Consider the following 12327-nt stretch of genomic DNA (forward strand, 5'->3'; position numbering starts at 1 on the left):
CGGGTCTCTCGACAAGCTCAATTAAAGTACACCTCACGGCTAGTATAGCCTTTCATCATAAGATCAAGGGAATCTTGATATTTGCACACCCAGTCACCAACTGTGTCCTCACCGGCATACAGAACATTTACCCAGAAGTCCGACAACCTACATCAGCATGGTGTTTAAATCTAGTGCTTAAATGCCTCACTAGACCCCCATTTGAGCCCTTAGCTACTTGCTCCCTGCTTCATCCATCGATGAAGATTGCATTCTTGGTCACAATCACCTCCGCTCAACGAGTAATGAGATAGGAGTGCTCATGGCTGACCCCTTTATACCGTATTCTTTAAAGACAAGGTCACATTGAGACCACACCCAAAATTCTTACCTAAAATATCAACATCCTTCCATATAAACCAACCCGTACACCTTCCTATGTTTTATCCCAAACCACATGGGCGCTCACAAGAGACTATCTGACGTACACTAAGTGTCAGACGAGCAATAGCATTTTCTTTAGGCAGAACCAAGTCTTTCTGGAAGTCCTTAGACTTTTTATTTCCACAACAGAGTGCTCCAAGGGATGCGCAGTATCCATGCAGAGACTATCTAAATGGATCTCTACCTGCATCCAACTCTGTTATTGAACAAATAACACAGAACCCCCAGAGGGGATCAGATTCCACTCTACTTGCTCAGTAGCAATGTTCATGGAGTTCCTGAACAGCGTACCGATAATAGACACATGCAGAGCAGCAGTAGCGTCGCTAGGGGGGGAGCGGGGCAGCGGCCGCTCTCCCCCCGAGCAGAAGTGGCACCTTTTTTAATTTTTACTCACCCAGTGGCGCGTCGGGTCTTTGGCGGCAGGTCCGGCAGCGCGCCGGGTCTTCAGTGGCACGTGCTTGTACTCGCCTGGCAGCGCTCCGGGTCTTCAGTGGCACGTGCTTGTACTCGCCTGGCAGCGCGCCGGGTCTTCAGCGTTGGGTCCTTCACTCGCTCCGGGTCTTCAGCGTTGGGTCCTTCACTCGCTCCGGGTCTTCAGTGTCGGGTCCTTCACTCGCTCCGGGTCTTCAGCGGCACTTCAGTGTCGGGTCCTTCACTCGCTCCGGTCTTCGGTGGCATTTCAGCAGAGGGGGGTCCTTCAGTGCGAGTGAAGGACCCGAGGCTGCCGTGCCGCCGAAGACCCAGAGCGAGTGAAGGACCTGACGTCGAAGACCCGGAGCGCCGCCGGGTGGGTACAAGCAGGTGGTGCCTTTTTTATCTCTGTTCCCCCTGTTTCCTCCACCTGGCTACGCCACTGCAGAGGGGCTACCTGGGCCTCTGTGCACACTTTCACAAACCATTATGCAATCACTCAAAGCTCAAGGTCAGATGCTATAATAGGTCTCACCATGCTCTCTTCAGTGGCCCAACTGAATCTGAAGCCCCTTTCATCCCCAGTGGGGCACTGCTCTACGATCACCTGAAATGGAGCACCCACAGGGACAGCACTTGAAGAAGAGAGGGTTACTCACCCTGTGCAGTAACTGAGGTTCTTCAGGATGAGTGTCCTTGTGGGGGCTCCACTGCCCATCCTCCTCCCCTCTACGTTGGAGTTTGCAGTAAGGACTCTACGGTAGAGAAGGAACTGAGGGGTTGGTCATGTGTGCGGTGGAAGAGGTGCCAGGGGCACCAAGAGACGACTAGTGCGCATGCGCGACTCAGACGGACACTGCTGCCAAAACTCTCCATCAACGGCTCTGGGACACACCCACACCTGAAGTGGGGCACCCACAGGGACGCACATCACGAAGAACCTCAGTTACTGCGCAGGGCGAGTACCCATCTCTTCTACCAGCGAAGGAAGTGGTATTACCCAGCCAGGGCCAACTTGCTCCAGAGTACAGCTAAGCTGCAGGTGTCCGTGTTGGGACAGTGGGAGGCTCCACGCTCTTACATTAGCCTGCGAGCTTCCAGGAATTCGGGTAGTTTGTTTGCTGTTGTTTCTGACCGCTGATAAGCACCAGGAGGCAGAAGAGTTGCTACTGCTTTTGCCAGGGCTCTTGGTGCCTGTCAGAAGTCTCAGTCCCGAGGGTTGCCGTGGCATTGTGTTCTGCAGTCCAGACCTTATCCCACATCCTGGCCAGAGCCAAGTTCTGGTATTTACGTTCTGCCTCCCAGCTCCCTCCTTTGCGCTGGAGAAACCATCCTGGATCCCATTCTGCCTCACAGAGCCTGGTGTCACTGATATAAATAAGTCCCATAAATAAAGCAAGGTGCTGTGCAGTATTGCTGACACCAGATATTTCCCACAGTCCTCCCTAGAACTGACTACATTTATTTTGGTCCCTAGAGTGACTCCTGTACCAGTTAGGGCCCAAACCTACAAGCCATTTGTTGGAGTCATTCTTACCCTGGTTACACACTGCCAGCATTCAGCCCAGAGTACTGACAGTCCTGAAAACAGGCCTTATTTCACTGACGGCAAATGCCAAAGTTACCAGACGTGTAACAGGTTTGTCAGTTGCAAGATGCAGAAGTAGAAATCCTTCTACTCTCACAAGCCGCCGGTGGCAGCTCCTGTGGGTATAATATGGGTTGGTGCAGGGGGGGTGCTAGGGATTCTCCTGGGGCCCCTCACTCCCAGGCAGGCAGGATACACTGTAGAACCATCTGCTGAAATGTGTGGGCCACATTCTGCTCCCCTTCCTCAAGCTGAATAGCACTTGTGGACCCATTCTGAATGATGCAACAGCTTGCAGAGCAAAGCACTACTCAGCATGAGTAAGGGTGTCAGAATCTAACCCTAGGTGATTTTTCAGTGCTTGCTTAGCCCTTCTATGAGACCTTATTTCTTCTCCCTTTTGCCCTGCTGCCTTTGCAGGTTCCAGCTGTCCAATAAGGGGAATGTGGCGCTGGAGTACTCCTGGAAGGTGGTCATGGAAGACAGCAGAAGGGCAGTCAACTTTACCGAAGAACCGTTGCCATGCAGTCCTGAAGGTATAGCAATCAGCCCCCTCCCCACGGCACCTGGTGCTCCCCACAGCAGCTTCCTCCTGTAACCCATAGGGGCTTTACAGCATTCAGGGAACCTGAGAGCTCAGGGAGCAGACTGGGCCTCTTTGCCTGAGGCACCAACACAGCACAGTTCTGAAGGTGACATCATAGCTCTGCTTCCCTCCCCATGTCCTCCCCCATCATCCTCAGGCAAGTGGCTTCTTTCAGGTTTGGATAAAGAGTCCCTCTGATTGCTTTCTTTCCAGCTCCCCCCACCTTCAGAGTGCCCAGAACTGGTACGGCAGAGCTGCTGGGCACTGTGCAAAGGTCAGAGAGGTCAAGGGAGGAGAGCAGTTAGGGCCACACGTTGGGGGGGCGTTCAGAAGCTGAAAAGGGAGCATGGGGGCAGTCCTGTTGGAGGATCGCAGGGTAATGGAATCCAGGTCACTGGTAGGGTGACCTGGTGTCCAGTTTTCAACCGGAACAGCCGGTCAAAAAGGGTCCCTGGGCCGTTAAAAGTCCGGTCGGCAGTGCTGCAACACTAAGGCAGGCTAGTCCCTACCTGTCCTGGCTGGCACCACGCTGCACCCTGGAAGCGACCAGCAGGTCCGGCTCCTAGGCAGGGGGGAAGGGAGGGCCATGGGGCTCCACACGCTAGATCTACACTGGGGTCGGGGGGCAGTGCCTGTGGATGAGAGCAGTGCATGGAGCCTCCTGGCCCCCAGTCTAGGACCCGAACTTGCTGGCTGCTTTTGGGGCACATGCAGCATGGTGCCAGGACAGGCAGGGAGCCTGCCTTAGCCCCCCCAGGAACCACCCGAGGTAAGCCCACTCCAGAGCCCTTACCCCTTCCTGCACCACAACCCCCTGCCTGAACCGCAGCCCCCTCCCTCACTCCAAATCTCTCAGCCCCACCCCCCCAGCCCGGAGCCCCCTCCTGCACCCCAAACCCCTCATCCCCGGCTGGAGTCCTCAGCCCCTCCCACACCCCAACTCCCTTCCCTAGCCTGGAGCCTTCTCCCACACCCTGAATCCCTTATTTCTGGCCCCACCCCAGAGCCAACACCCGCAGCTAGAGCCCTCACCCACTCCCGCACCCCAACTCCCTGCCCCAGCCCAGTGAAAGTGAGGGAGGGTGTGGGAGAGCGAGGCACCGAGGGAGGGGGAATGTAGTGAGCGGGGGGGCGGGGCCTCGTGGCAGGGTTGGTGAAGGCGCAGGGCCTCAGGGAAAGGGTAGGGCTCAGGTGTTTGATTTTTTGCGACTAGAAAGTTGGCAACCCTAGTCACTGGGGGAGAGGTAGGAGCTGGGTTGCTGTTGGAGGGAAACAGGGATGCATGTCTTTGATTAAATGTTTGTTTAAAAAGAAGAAAAAGATGCGAAAATACCCAGATGTGGTGTCAGGAAGCAGCTGTGCCCCAGATCCAAGAGCAGCACGGGCACTTCAGAGCCTGCATTCTGAGTCATCACTCAGCATTTTGCGGCAGAGATATGGAATCATAGAATAGTAGAATTACAGGACTGTAAGGGACCTTGAAAGGTCTTCAAGTCCAGTCCCCTGCACATTATCTTTCTGGGTACTGAAGTTTAGCTGACTGGTCTGTAATTCCCCAGGTTCTCCTTATTCCCCTTTTTATAGCTTGTCACTATCTTTTCCCTTTTCCAGCCCTCTGGAATCTCTTCTGTCTTCCATGACTTTTCAAAGATAATCAGTAATGGCTCAGACATCTCCTCAGTTAGCCCCTTGAGTATCCTAGGATGTATTTCATTATGCTCTGATGACTTGAAAATATCTAACTTGTCTAAGTAATTTTTAACTTCTTCTTTCCCTATTTTAGACTGTGATCCTACCTCATTTTCACTGGCGTTCACTATATTAGACGTCCAGTCAATACTAATCTTTTTGGTGAAAACTGAAACAAAAAAGTCATTTAGCACTTCTGCCATTTCCACCTTTTCTGTTATTGCTCCTCTGTCCTCCCCACCCACATTGATGAATTATTGTTTTCCCCCCTCTTAGGCCCTGATTCAACAAGGCCCCTAAGCATGTACATAACTTCAAACACAGACATGCTTAATGTTATGCACACGCTTAGTAGCCTTGTTGAACTGGGGCCATAATATAGACATATTTTGCAAACAGGAGGAAAAGTATTTGTAATTAAAGCTGCATTTTTGTTTTTATGATGGTCTCATACATGCAGCAGCAGGGTCTGTTCAATTATGTGGTGTTCTCTCCCAACATGGCCTAGCCTGCTCTGTTTGAGGCATGAGGGTGCTTTGCTAACTATTTCTGTGCCTCTTTAACATGTCTTCAGCAGCTGTGCAGCGTCTTATGCAGCCAGCTACCAAAAGGGTGAGAAGGACAAGGACCGGACTTTTTATGAGTAAAACTAACATCAGCAGTTAAATTAGTTAGGATGGAAATAAGCACTATCAATCCTCATGCTCAAGGCATAAACTCATCACCAAGTGGGTCAGGAAGGAAATTCTCCTGCAGTGTAATGTATAAATTGGTGTACTGGAGGAATTTAACATCTGGCAATGGCCACGCCCTGAGTCATAGACTCATAGATATTAAGGTCAGAAAGGACCATTATGATAATCTAGTCTGACCTCCTGCACAATGCAGGCCACAGAATCTCACCCACCCACTCCTGCAATAAACCTCTCTCCTGTGTCTGATTTAATCATGGTTTAAAGACTTCAAGGTGCAGAGAATCCTCCAGCCAGTGACCCATGCCCCATGCTACAGCGGAAGGTGAAAACCCCCCAGGGCCTCTTCCAATCTACCCTGGAGGAAAATTCCTTCCCGACCCCAAATATGGTGATCCGCTGAACCCTGAGCATGTGGGCAAGATTCACCAGCCAGATACCCAGGAAAGAATTCTCTGTAGTAACTCAGATCCCATCCCATCTAACATCCCATCACAGGCCATTGGGCATATCTACCACTAATAGTCAAAAATCAGTTAATTGCCAAAATCATGTTATCCCATCATACCATCTCCTCCATAAACTTATCGAGTTTAATCTTGAAGCCAGATAGGTCTTTTGCCCCCACTGCTTCCCAAGGCTATTCCAGAACTTCACTCCTCTGATGGTTAGAAACCTTCGTCTAATTTCAATTCTAAACTTCCCGATGGCCAGTTTATATCCATTTGTTCTTGTGTCCACATTGGTACTGAGCTTAAATAATTCCTCTCCCTCTCCGGTATTTATCCCTCTGATATATTTATAGAGAGCAATCATATCTCCGCTCAACCTTCTTTTGGTTAGGCTAAACAAGCCAAGCTCTTTGAGTCTCCTTTCAGAAGACAGGTTTTCCATTCCTTGGATCATCCTAGTAGCCCTTCTCTGTACCTGTTCCAGTTTGAATTCATCCTTCTTAAACATGGGAGACTAGAACTGCACACAGTATTCCAGGTGGGGTTTCACCAGTGCCTTGAATAACGGTACTAACACCTCCTTATCTCTACTGGAAATACCTCGCCTGATGCATCCCAAGACCGCATTAGCTTTTTTCATGGCCATATCACATTGGCGGCTCACAGTCATCCTGTGGTCAACCAATACTCCGAGGTCCTTCTCCTCCTCTGTTACTTCCAACTGATGCATCCCCAGTTTATAACTAAAATTCTTGTTATTAATCCCTAAATGCATGACCTTACACTTCTCACTATTAAATTTCAGCTTATTACTATTACTCCAATTTACAAGGTCATCCAGATCCTCCTGTATGATATCCCGGTCCTTCTCTAAATTGGCAATACATCCCAGCTTTGTATCATCCGCAAACTTTATTAGCACACTCCCACTTTTTGTGCCGAGGTCAGTAATAAAAAAATTAAATAAGATTGGTCCCAAAACCAATCCCTGAGGAACTCCACTGGTAACCTCCCTCCAGTCTGACAGTTCACCTCTCAGTACAACCCGCTGTAGTCTCCCTTTTAACCAGTTCCTTATCCACCTTTCAATTTTCATATTGATCCCCATCTTTTCCAATTTAACTAATAATTCTCCATGTGGCCCTGTATCAAATGCCTTACTGAAATCGAGGTAAATTAGATCCACTGCGTTTCCTTTGTCTAAAAAATCTGTTACTTTCTCAAAGAAGATCAGGTTGGTTTGGCACAATCTACCTTTTGTAAAACCATGTTGTATTTTGTCCCATTTACCATTAACCTCAATGTCCTTAACTACTTTCTCCTTCAAAATTTTTTCCAAGACCTTGCATACTACAGATGTCAAACTAACAGGCGTGTAGTTACCCGGATCACTTTTTTTTCCTTTCTTAAAAATAGGAACTGTGTTAGCAATTCTCCAGTCATACGGTACATCCCCTGAGTTTACAGATTCATTAAAAATTCTTGCTAATGGGCTTGCAATTTCATGTGCCAATTCCTTTAATATTCTTGGATGAAGATTATCTGGGCCCCCCCCGATTTAGTTCCATTAAGCTGTTCGAGTTTTGCTTCTACCTCAGTTATGGTAATATCTACCTCCATATCCTCATTCCCATTTGTCATGCTACCATTATCCCTAAGATCCTCATTAGCCTTATTAAAGACTGAGGCAAAGTATTTGTTTAGATATTGGGCCGTGCCTAGATTATCCTTAACCTCCACTCCATCCTCAGTGTTTAGCGGTCCCACTTCTTCAGGGTGCTCTGGACCATTGGGCTGTTCCATTATGCCCCTGCTTTGTGGTTTGATGGCTATTGCTAGCTGTGGAAGCTTGATAAACAGAGGAAGAGAAGACCAGATACTGCAATATGCACCAGTGCTATTCCTTGATCACTTAATGCCTGCCTACCTTTTCAGCTGAAAGGACATACACACAATGAGCCACATTCTGCCCTCCGATTCATCTGTACAACCCTGCTAACCAGGCATGGATGTACCTGTGGGCATGATTTGTTCAGACCAGCATGATGGGGTGTCTTTCAGTATTTCGATTTCATGCCTTTGTATGGAACTTTTCTAGGTGTTTTTCAGCATATGTATTCTCCCCAGCTGCCCCTTCTGCCCGCCCTTTGCCCTCATTTTCCCACTACTCCTTGGCTCTCACTTGGATGAGGAGTTGGTAAGAGGCAGTGCAGAAGTGATGACATGAAGCCTCATTACACCTTTCATTAACGCAGGTTGGAATTATCCTTGGAAAGGGTTTGCAAAGGGGGATAGCCTTTGTGTGGTCTTTAAGCCAAATCCCCTCAGCTTCTGTCCATAGTACTGAATCAGGGGGTCTTGGGCTCAGAACAAGAGGTTTTGTCCTCAAAGACAAATCCAGTGAAACTGACCTAACCACCCATTCCTTAACACAGGGGAGTTCCCATCTGCCACGTCTGCTGCCTCCACCAAACTACCCTGCAGCCAACCTGCTAGCCAGCTAGGCAGTGTTCTGGAGAGTGTCTCATCCTTCCTGTGTGCTGTTGCTGCTCTCCCTCCATTCTCCATGGAACCCAGCAGCGGCATCATCCCAGCCGGGAAGAAGCAGCAGTTCCTGTTGAAATTCTCCCCACTGGAAGTGGGAGAGTTTGAGGGCCACCTACTCTGCAGGTAGGAAACACTCTAGATGGATCGCATCTTGACAAGTTCTAATAACACGGAATTATTGTCCAAAGGACTTTGGTGTAAATGGGATTTGGTGCTCTCTGAAATGGATGGACCAAGAATGCAGTCGAGGAAAGGTGGGGCATCAAAAACCTAGAGCTTTGTTCAGTCCCAGCTTGGAAGCCTTTAGCCCTGGGACCAAACCTGTGCCATCCCTTAGGATCCCTTAGGCTGTTTAGTCTGGAGGGAAGGTGATCAGGGATGAAAAAGAATCATAGAAGATTAGGGTTGGAAGAGACCTCAGGATGTCATCTAGTCCAATCCCCTGCTCAAAGCAGGACCAACACCAACTAACTCATCCCAGTCAGACCTTAAAAACCTCTAAGGATGGAGATTCCACTACTTCCCTAGGTAACTGTCAAGGTTCCTCCCCCACTCTGAACTCTAGGGTACAGATGTGGGGACCTGCATGAAAACCTCCTAAGCTTACTTTCACCAGCTTAGGTTAAAACTTCCCCAAGGTACAAATTAATTTTATCCTTTGTCCCTGGATCTCCACTGCCACCACCAAACTCTAACTGGGTTTACTGGGAAACGTAGTTTGGACACATCTTTCCCCCCAAAATCCTCCCAACCCTTGCACCCCACTTCCTGGGAAAGGTTTGGTAGAAATCCTCACCAATTTGCATAGGTGACCACAGACCCAAACCCTTGGATCTGAGAACAATGAAAAAGCATTCAGTTTTCTTACAAGAAGACTTTTAATAGAAGTAAAGAAATCCCCTCTGTAAAATCAGGATGGTAGATACCTTACAGGGTAATTAGATTCAAAATGTAGAGAATCCCTCTAGGCAAAACCTTAAGTTACAAAAAAGACACACAGACAGGAATAGTCATTCTATTCAGCAGAGTTCCTTTCTCAGCCATTTAAAGAAATCATAATCTAACACATACCTAGCTAGATTACTTACTAAAAGTTCTAAGACTCCATTCCTATTCTATCCCTAGCAAAAGCAGCATACAGACAGACCCAGACTTTGTTTCTCTCCCTCCTCCCAGCTTTTGAAAGTGTCTTGTCTCCTCATTGGTCATTTTGGTCAGGTGCCAGCAGGTTACCTTTAGCTTCTTAACCCTTTACAGGTGAGAGGATTTTTCCTCTGGCCAGGAGGGATTTTAAAGGGGTTTACCCTTCCCTTTATATTTATGACAGTAACCCATTCCAGTGCTTCACCACCCTCCTAGTGAAATATTTTTTCCTAACATCCAACCTAGACCTCCCACTTGAGACCATTGCTCCTTGTTCTGTCATCTGCCACCACTGAGAACAGCCGAGCTCCATCCTCTTTGCGACCCCCCTTCAGATAGATGAAGGCTGCTATCAAATCCCCCCCTTCTCTTCTGCAGACTAAATAAGCCGAGTTCCCTCAGCCTCTCCTCATAGGTCATGTGCCCCAGGCCCCTAATCATTTCCGTTGCCCTCCGCTGGAGTTTCTCCAGTTTGTCTACATCCTTTCTGTAGTGGGGGCCCAAAACTGGACACAATACTCCAGGTATGGCCTTACAAGTGCCGAATACAGGGGTATAATCACTTCCCTCGATCTGCTGGCAATGATTCTACTAATGCAGCCCAATATGCCATTGGCCTTCTTGACAACAAGGGCACACTGCTATCTAATATCCAGCTTCTCATCCACTGTAATCCCCAGGTCCTTTTCTGTTGAACTGCCACTTAGCCAGTCAGTCCCCGGCCTGTAGCAGTGCATGGGATTCTTCCGTCCTAAGTGCAGTCCTTGTTGAACCTCATCTGATTTCTTTTAGCCCAATCGTCCAATTTGCCTAGGTCACTCTGGACCCTATCCCTACCCGCCAGGGTATCGACCTCCCACCCCGCCCCAGCTTAGTGTCATCCACAAACTTGCTGAGGGTGCAATACATCCCATCATCCAGATCATTAATGAAGATGTTGAACAAAACCGGCCCCAGAACAGACCCCAGGGGCACTCCACTTGATACCGGCTGCCAACTAGACATGGAGCCGTAGATCACTACCCGTTGAACCTGACAATCTAGCCAGCTTTCTATCCACCTTATAGTCCATTCATCTAGCCCATACTTCCTTAACTTGCTGGCAAGAATACTGTGGGAGACAGTGTCAAAAGCATTGCTAAAGTCAAGGTATATCATGTCCACCACTTTCCCCATATCCACAGAGCCAGTTATCTAATTATAGAAAGCAGTCAGGTTGGTCAGGCATGACTTGCCCTTGGTGAATCTATGTTGTCTGTTCCTGGTCACCTTCCTCTCCTCCAAGTGCTTCAAATGGATTCCTTGAGGACCTGCTCCATGATTTTTCCAGGGACTGAGGTGAGGCTGACTGGCCTGTAGTTCCCTGGATTCTCCTTCCCTTTTTTAAAGATGGGCACTACATTAGCCTTTTTCCAGTCATCCAGGACCTCCCCCGATCGCCATGAGTTTTCAAAGATAATGGCCAATGGCTCTGCAATCACATCAACCAACTCCCTCAGCACTCTCGGATGCATTAGATCCGGCCCCAGGGAGTTGTTCATGTCCAGCGTTTCTAAATAGTCACCTGGTCACCTGCCATGTTTTCTGTTCTTTCTGTTTATCAGGATGGTTTGTTCCTATGCCTTCAATAAGGCTTTTTTAAAATACAGCCAACTCTTCTGGACTTCTTTCCCCCTCATATTAGCCTCCCAGGGGATCCTGCCCATCAGTTCCCTGAGGGAGTCAAAGTCTGCTTTTCTGAAGTCTAGGGTCCATATTCTGCTGCTCTCCTTATTTCCTTTTGTCAGGATCCTGAACTCAACCATCTCATGATCACTACTGCCCAGGTTGCCACCCACTTCTACTTTCCCTGCCAATACTTCCCTGTTTTGTGAGCAGTGGGTCAAGAGGATCAGGCCCCCAGTTGGTTCCTCCAGCACTTGCACCAGGAAATTGTCCCCAACACTCTCCAGAAACTTCCTGGATTGTCTGTGCATTGCTGTATTGCTCTCCCAGCAGATGTCAGAGTGTTTGAAGTCCCCCATGAGAACCAGGGCCTGTGATGTGGAAATGTCTGTTAGTTGTCCAAAGAAAGCCTCGTCTACCTCATCTTCCTGGTCTGGTGGTCAAGAGCAGACGCTCACCACAACATCACCCTTGTTGCTCTCACCTCCAAAGTTAAACCAGAGACTCTCAACAGGCTTTTCTGCAGTTTCATCCTGGAGCTCTGAGCAGTCATACTGCTCCCATACATGCAGTGCAACTCCCCCACCTTTTCTGCCCTGCCTGTCCTTCCTGAACAGTTTATACCCACCCTGACAGTGCTCCAGTCTTGTGAGTTACCCCACCAAGTTTGTTATTCCAGTCACATTATAGTTCCTTAACTGTGCCAGGACTTCCAGTTCTCCCTGCTTGTTTCCCAGGCTTCTTGCATTCATGTACAGGCACCTAAGATAACTAGCCAATTGCCCAACTTTCTCAGTATGAATCAGGAGGCCTCCCCTGTTGCATGCTCCTCCTTCTGTTTCCTCCCAGTATCCCACTCCCCCACTTACTTCTGAGCTTAGGTCTCCATCCCCCGGCAAACCTAGTTTAGAGCCCTCCTCACTAGGTTAGCCAGCCTGCCTGTGAAGATGCTCTTCCCTCTCTTCGTTAGGTGGATTCCATCTCTTCCTAGCAATCCTTCCTCCTGGGAACCTGAAACATACTGGGAAAACTCACTTTAAAAAAATGTTTAAAATGGGGGTTGGGTACAAGTAGGATTCCGCCTTTCAGAGATGGATGGTAAGTAATTCACAGTCCTCCTGCAGCCCC

The 12327-nt window shown here is 48.8% G+C and overlaps 1 protein-coding gene across 9 annotated transcripts in view; it reads left to right on the top strand.

Moving 5' to 3' along the window:
- HYDIN (HYDIN axonemal central pair apparatus protein) overlaps positions 1-12327 on the top strand; it is a 451680-nt gene that overhangs the window by 396900 nt on the left and 42453 nt on the right. For 8 of the 9 annotated variants that reach the window (XM_048816820.2, XM_075118258.1, XM_075118260.1 and 5 more), the window contains 2 exons: positions 2846-2961; positions 8280-8514. In XM_048816820.2, the coding sequence (XP_048672777.2) occupies positions 2846-2961; positions 8280-8514 (351 nt within the window). The remainder of the gene's footprint in view (positions 1-2845; positions 2962-8279; positions 8515-12327) is intronic. The other variant, XM_075118265.1, reaches the window with a different exon arrangement.

This window comes from Caretta caretta, chromosome 12, assembly GCF_965140235.1.
Source record: "Caretta caretta isolate rCarCar2 chromosome 12, rCarCar1.hap1, whole genome shotgun sequence".
Lineage (NCBI taxonomy): Eukaryota > Metazoa > Chordata > Testudines > Cheloniidae > Caretta > Caretta caretta.